Below are 7,090 nucleotides of genomic sequence, written 5' to 3' on the forward strand. Positions count from 1 at the left end.
ATCTATCTAACGAGATCCTTGAGACTCTCGAAAAGTTTTGAAATTTATTGTTTTTATTGTATGTATGTATTCCAAGAGTCATTGTTAGACAATTAAGGTTATTGTTTTTATGTTTTAATTGTTATTGATGTTAATTGTAAATTAAATTTAAATGCAAAATTAAGTTTTCCTAAATTTTGCTTTCTCTCATGATTTTTTTTTTTAAAAATTTGTTTGACTATTGTTCCAACTATATCTGGCGATATTATTTGAATTTGGCTAGAATCTGCTTTTCTGGCATAAATTTGTAGGAAATTAAAAGGTTGGTTGTTGCATAACCTCCAATAATGGGATTTATGCTAGCATGTTTGGTTGTGTTGTGCGCATAACTAACGCGCCACTAGTATAGAGGCAGCAATCATAGGTGGCTGCGGCCATTTCTAAAGGCTGCGAAGGGCGAGGGGTAAATCTTTGCACTTCTAGCTTGCAGTGACAATGTTGGCTGCCGTTACTACAACCATCAACAGTGGGCTAAGAGTTATGTTTTTGTGCCCCCTTCCCCCAAACAACAGATATTATGTTTTGGGGCAAATTGATGAATTTGCCCATATATCGTACAAATTATTAGGGTTTTTAGAGTGTAATTTACAAATTTACCCTTGAAATTTATTTCTTATTATAATATGGTATAAAGGATGGAATTATAATTATGTCCCCATAAAAAAAGTTGATTTTATATTTTAAAATTGAAACCTAAATTAAATTAATTATAGAATTAATTTTTCTAATTGTAATAGGATTGAATTAAAATATTTAATTAATAATTTTGATTTTTATGTTATCCTAATTGGATTATGATTTAATTAAATTGTTTAATTAAAATATTTGGAAAAATGGTTTATATAAATAGAGTTTTTATATACTTTAATTGAAAATATGACACAAAAGCACATTTTTTCAATGATTAATATCAATAGAGTGAGTCTATTTCCACGAGGATGTTAGGACCATACTTACATTTCTAGATGAGATATGGTTGTCACATTAGCCAGATAAAAAAAACAATGATAATAATAATTTTACAAATTGAATAATCAAGCTCACATCAACGCTAATCATCACCAATCATGTATTATAAAACAGAAAATATTAAAGGTTCTATGAAAAAGATATATTATAGATTTAAAACCAGAAAGATTTTTGAAAAGAGTGTAAATATACACACAAAAATTTATAAATTCTATATTGTATTTCGCTATCTGAATCTACAATGATCTTTCGTAAACTAATGTACAAGAAGATGATGCAGCAGTTTATGCAAACTATGGTTCTTTTGGCGGGGCAGGCTTGGCAAAAGAGAAATCGTCGTCATTTCTGGTTTCCTCTTCTTGGTGCGGCACATCAATTTCCGTAACATCATCATCATCATCATCATCCACTCTCACAATAAAACTGGTTGTTGCTGTTGTGGGTGACAATGCCTCAGCTTCTAAATCGGACTCGACTTGATCATCGTAAGTGTATGATGACCGCGTCGAGTGCCCGGTTGTTTTGAATCGTTGCAATGCGTGTGTGGAAGAGATAGAAGACACGCTTGGGCTTACACTTCCCAGCGTCTGAGAAGGAGTCTTTCCTCCTTTCGCATGCCTCTTCTTCACAAGCATGTGCCACTTCTTCAGAGCCTTGGATGTTTGCTCGTCGAAGACTGATTTCTTCATACGCGAACCCATCTAAGAGTGGCCACCGATAAAGATTAGTATCCAGGAAACCGTAAAAAAACCTATGAAAAATAAGCGATGGGAAAGAGAAGAAGCACATTAAGATACAAAGTTTATCTACAAATAAGGCTATAGGTCCTCAGAGACGAGGACTCTTTAGCGCCAGCATCTTTTAGGTTTTGCTATGATGTTATTGAAACCCATGCTATCATTTCTAGTAATGAGGAGATAATTTTTTGGTTGATCAAAGGCTTGCTTTAGGAACAAATGATCCATTTGAAGTTAGAACTTCCTTTTGTAGGATTTTACTTGATCATCTTCATTCCAACAGGAGCTTGTCTTGTAAGCTCTTGGAAATTTAAAGGTACCTGAGTTACAAGGGCATATAGAGGAAGTGTGATGTAACTGCACAGAATTAGAGCTCCAACCCTGCAAGGCCACGGAAATTCAGTCTATCAGTTCAATTTGAAATAAAGACTAATGTCCAAAACATGGTCTTCTCCATGTTGAAGTTAGGATACCGTTAATTTTCACAGCCTCTATAACATGTTTGTGATGGATTTATTACTGGAAATGACAATCTATTGATGGGGGGAAAAACCAATGCTTACCCCAAAGCAACTTTGGCTATAACAAGATCAAAATTGGCATGGAAACAAGAGTTCAACCCAAATGAATACTGCATATATAGAACATCAATGTTGAGCAATGGATAGATATGGAGTAGAGAATGATAGCAGACAATCCACTATTGCAAAATAGAGTTGCTGAAAACAGTTAATTACCCATATCCAGAGGAAATATGTTATCTGGAATGCATTCTGCAAGCACCAAGATATAAAGAACATGACAATTAGCACACTTAAAGTTGATTAATATGAATAAAGCAAAGAATCTTGATATTCAAGAATCTAAAATTAACCATTCCATTTTAAGTATACGTAATGGAAGGTTTAGTAATTGCAGAGGCGGCCATACTGTACCTGAAACAAAGCAAAATGGATAAGATGAAGAAGTAACTGAGGCCGACCAAACCAGAAGTATTTGTCTGAGCCTTGAACAAGAGGCATCCCTTGGACCACTGCATGTCTGTCAGTGATTTCAAGAGCCATCATTGTCAAAATGGCCTGAAGTTTTGTGCCAACTGCTAGGATAATCTGCAATAATAAATGGTCAGAACAATGATATTTTCTCTGATCTGGAAACTTGGTCACTGAGAATAGATTTCTTACAATCACAGGTATTATAGAAGCCCAGAACAAAGCCTGCAATCCTGTAACGGAACGCAAACATATCAAACTGTCTTCAAATTCAAATTTTAAGTGCTTATTTGCTCTAAAACTTTCCTTGGGAAAGGAACTTACCATTAACATTCAGAAGCAAGAAAATAACAAAGGATGCCCACAGAACAGGACTGCCAACAAATCAGTTTAAATCAAGATGCATAAATTTGAAATCTTGTGTAACCAAAGAAATATAACATGAAGAGAAAGATAATAAATGAACTATTACCTTACTCCCACAACTATCTTGAAGTCATCTTCCAATGACCTTTTGATGTATTTTTGGAAGTTAAACTTACTTCCAGGAGCTAAATGGACCTACGTAAAAATGGCAGTGTCAAAAATAGAAAGCGGCAATCCAACAGTGAATAATTAAATTTGAGCATACGAAGACTCACTGTGATGAATCCATTGCGCAATGTCAAGTAGTCAGACCTGCTAACAGATATAAAAAATTGTCGGATAAAGCATCCCTACAATAGATACAAACAAGTTTAGACCATACTGTTCTACCACATGCACACACACCAAATAAATAAAAAAAACGTACTAGTTAAGTGACATAATCCTTACAACATAAAAGAAGAAAGGAATTCTAGTCCAGAAACTGGTGTGTGATCTCACAAAAGATGTCTCGTGAGTAAGCCTGAATCTTGAAGGATCTGTGCATAAGATAATATCCAACTGAGCATACAAACCCTGGTATTCAAGTATAATGTTTGGACTTGATGAAGAAAAGTTCAAGCTATAACATAAACAGGGAGCCTGGCCTTTAAGATAAGACAGCATACCATTTGAGAACTCATAATCATGGGACAAAGTCTCCAGCTCCCACCGTTTCCAGGCGCGAGTCTGTAAAAAGTAAGTGCTTACTACCAACTGTGAATTTGACTCAATGCATCACATTAAGGGTCAGGGACAGAGATAGGTTTGTCAACAGACTTTTCTACCGAAAATTAGACAACATATTTCTAGTTTATTCATTACCATAGGTTTTTTTATTTTCCAGTAATGCACATAACCAATCCAGGCAATTTGATGAGTGTATGGATAGGCATAGCATAAAGTGTAAGAAAAAAAACATTTCCATACCTTTAGTCTCCCAAGTGTCATTGTAATAACACTAAATAACACATGAAAGCATGCTAAAAAGAATATGAGGATGTGTAATTGATGCAACCCATCAACAGATATGAGTTGTTCATACCCCTGCAGGACAAATTCAGAATAGTTATCATTTTGAGCAAGATATGATTCAATGTTATCCTCTCGTACAGTAATGAAGACAAATTTTAATATCCTACCAAAACAATGTGAGTAATAAATGTTGGTATAAAAATTAATTACTGTAAAGCAGCAAAGAAAATTACTTATGGCACAAACTTGTGGAATGATTATCTAGTTGCAACACTTGAAGATACTGTTCAAAAGCATGAAGTAATGTACCATAAAATATTTCATAAAAGGAAAAGAAGGATCTTTAGACTTGGATAAACATAGGTTTATGTTCTCACAACTTATTATGAGCTCTCTTGAGGATGCCCAAATGTGATGGATAACATTAAATTTCAATACCAGGAACAAATATCCTTAAGCAGCAAGCCATTGCTTTAGATTAATTCAAGATCCCACAATAGAATGTACTATGTTTTCAATCAAATTTGGCATGTCCTAAGACAATTAGTTCCAGAATGCCTATTCAATGTTAGTTCTGTATTATACCCAGAAGCATCGATTATCAATCTCATTAAACACCAGAATGAGATAACATTCTTTCCTCATATTATCACTTTGTTTCTTCAATGTTAGTTCTGTATTGTCATGGTCTAAATTGTGACGGTAACTGAGGAAACTCAAAATGAAAATTGATGGGTCAGATCTAAGGTGTGTCATACCATGTTGACACCAATCAGTATCCATCAAGTATCAACCAATTAGCTTATGTGAATCATTTTTCAAGAATGAAAATGCATTTCACAGCCCACAGTATATTCTTGACATCAAAACAACGAGTTCATTCCAAAAACATGTGGGATTTTTCTGAAACTTCTAAGCATGCAACTAAACTAGTTGGCTTAATGAAAATACATATAAAAGCATCAAATATCATTTGATTTAGCTTTAGCATGCCCATACCTACTCCCCCACCTTCCACTAGAAAGCATTCTTTGGATTTGTTTCCAGTAAAATAATGCTTTAAATGGTTGTCATTCAAACACTGTTCAGCTTCTTTTATACAATGCAAGGCCATTACTGATGCATTTACTGCGACCAAATCTTGCATGCTAGTCATGACAAAAACTTTCATCGATAGACTTTAAACTTGCCCGTTTATCTAAAGCCAATAGAAGATCTTAAATTTTCAACAAAGAACAAGTTTTGCAGCATATGCACTTACATCCTTGCAATTTACTGCGCTCTTAGCACCAGCTAGAAATCTACGATCAAACCACAAAAGTCTCCGTCGAGGTTCCTCTTCCCCTTTGGTGCTACTACTTTTATCAGTTACACCTTCTTTCTTACAAGGCAACATGGTGCCTACAACATCTTGGGGAACACAGATTTTTGCAATGTGATACTGCCCAAAAGTCAGGAGCAGTGAAATGAACCCTAGAATCATCAGCTCTGCAATAATCATTCCAACTCAGAATTTCCTAATAACATTCCCACTAAAGGAGCACATAAAAAAACATTAAGCAAAAAGTCAAGGCCAAAGGAGAGAATCATGATCCTTAGTGCTAGTGAAATAGAAAGCTTGGTTCTTTACCAGCTTTAACCTTCTCCAAGGCTTCAAACAAAGCTTGCTTGTGCTTTTCTGTAAACCACTGAATTGAAAATAAAATAAAAAATTGGAAAATTAGCGAGACTCAAAGAACAAATCCCAAAATTGACAGGAAAAAAAAAAGACTATTCTTTTAACCAAGTAAAGCTAACATTAGAGGAAACAAGGATAAAGCAAAACGAAAAAAAAAATCATTTTTTTCATAGCAGTAAAGGGAAATTCAACGAAATTTAAGCAGCAAAAAAAAGAAAGAAAAAGAGGCCACCAGAGAGAGAGAGCAGTGTTTTTCTATGACTTCGAGTTGTCAGTTCTTTTCTACATAATTAAAAACAGACATGGCATTGATTGTTTAAACCCCCCCCCCCCCCATACAACAAGAATAAAGAAGAATTATAGCAGTGTTTTTCTTTTTTTTTTAAAAGGAAGAAACTAAATAATCTGGTGATATCAGTATCCTAAACTGTACTGCCAAGAAGGAAAAACAGTCGAAGAGCACCAAGAAACTCATAAACAATTAAAGGAAAGCATTACAGACATATAAAAGCTTACTGTTCCAACTTTGTGAAGAAACTTTTCCAAGAGAATAGAAATGATGATAATAACAGCACAAATACTAGCAACAGCCCATGTTGGTGTTTGATCAAGCTTCCTTGTCGTAGCACTACTTTCAGTTGCTGCCTTAACCACTACACCTCCAAAAACACCCGTTAAAGACAGACCTAACAGCACTTTCATCCTATTAAAACAATCACAGAGGAAACAGAGCAGAGATGAATGAGTGATAAAAATGAAGGGGTTGTTTGGTCTGAAATGAAAAAAAAAATGGAAGTTTATGTTAAGAGAGAGGGAGGGAGGGAGAAAGGAAGAGTGAAGAGACGAGAAGAGGGTTTTGTACTCGCCCTGCTACTTTGTACTCCCTCTGCTACTTTCCATTTGGAGTTTTTCTATTTATGTGGCTACTATAGACGCCTCCCTCCTTTAGTCAGTTTTTAATATATAATAAAGATAACGTCCTTGGTTTGAGGAGGTAAAAAGGAAATTATAATTACAAAGAAGGTGCTCCTTGCCCTATCGCATTATAGTTTTTTATCCTCTCTTTTTCCCCTCCATTTTTACCCATATAAAATCCGTTTGCCTGAGAATTTTTTTGAAATGAGATAAAATTTGAGTTTTGATATTTTGGGACTTATTTTATTATTATTTTATTTATATTATAATTATAAATACAAAAAATATGGGTTGATTTAATTGATTATATTACCAGGGTGCCATGTTATTATATTTTTATAACAATTTTTTTTACGGCGGGGTCGGGGGTAAAATTATTT

General features: G+C 34.6%; 1 protein-coding gene across 2 annotated transcripts; it reads right to left on the minus strand.

The window, feature by feature from the left end:
* Nucleotides 1–1,128: 1,128 nt before the first annotated feature.
* Nucleotides 1,129–6,698, minus strand: LOC105118505 (MLO-like protein 10). Of its 2 annotated transcripts, none has more exons than XM_011016471.1 (15): nucleotides 6,312–6,698; nucleotides 5,748–5,805; nucleotides 5,379–5,605; nucleotides 4,073–4,189; nucleotides 3,772–3,832; nucleotides 3,554–3,642; nucleotides 3,379–3,453; nucleotides 3,210–3,298; nucleotides 3,062–3,111; nucleotides 2,930–2,970; nucleotides 2,681–2,854; nucleotides 2,483–2,518; nucleotides 2,309–2,376; nucleotides 2,066–2,126; nucleotides 1,129–1,709 (listed from the first exon to the last, which is right to left on the minus strand). In XM_011016471.1, the coding sequence occupies exons 1-15, from the start codon at nucleotides 6,495–6,497 to the stop codon at nucleotides 1,302–1,304; spliced, it is 1,740 nt and encodes a 579-aa protein (XP_011014773.1). In that variant the 5' UTR covers nucleotides 6,498–6,698; the 3' UTR covers nucleotides 1,129–1,301. The 2 variants fall into 2 exon arrangements, with proteins under 2 accessions (XP_011014773.1, XP_011014774.1); XM_011016472.1 differs by having other exon boundaries at nucleotides 1,136–1,709; nucleotides 6,302–6,320.
* Nucleotides 6,699–7,090: the final 392 nt, after the last annotated feature.

The sequence above is a fragment of the Populus euphratica genome, unplaced genomic scaffold (assembly GCF_000495115.2).
Source record: "Populus euphratica unplaced genomic scaffold, PopEup_1.0 scaffold1982.1, whole genome shotgun sequence".
Lineage (NCBI taxonomy): Eukaryota > Viridiplantae > Streptophyta > Magnoliopsida > Malpighiales > Salicaceae > Populus > Populus euphratica.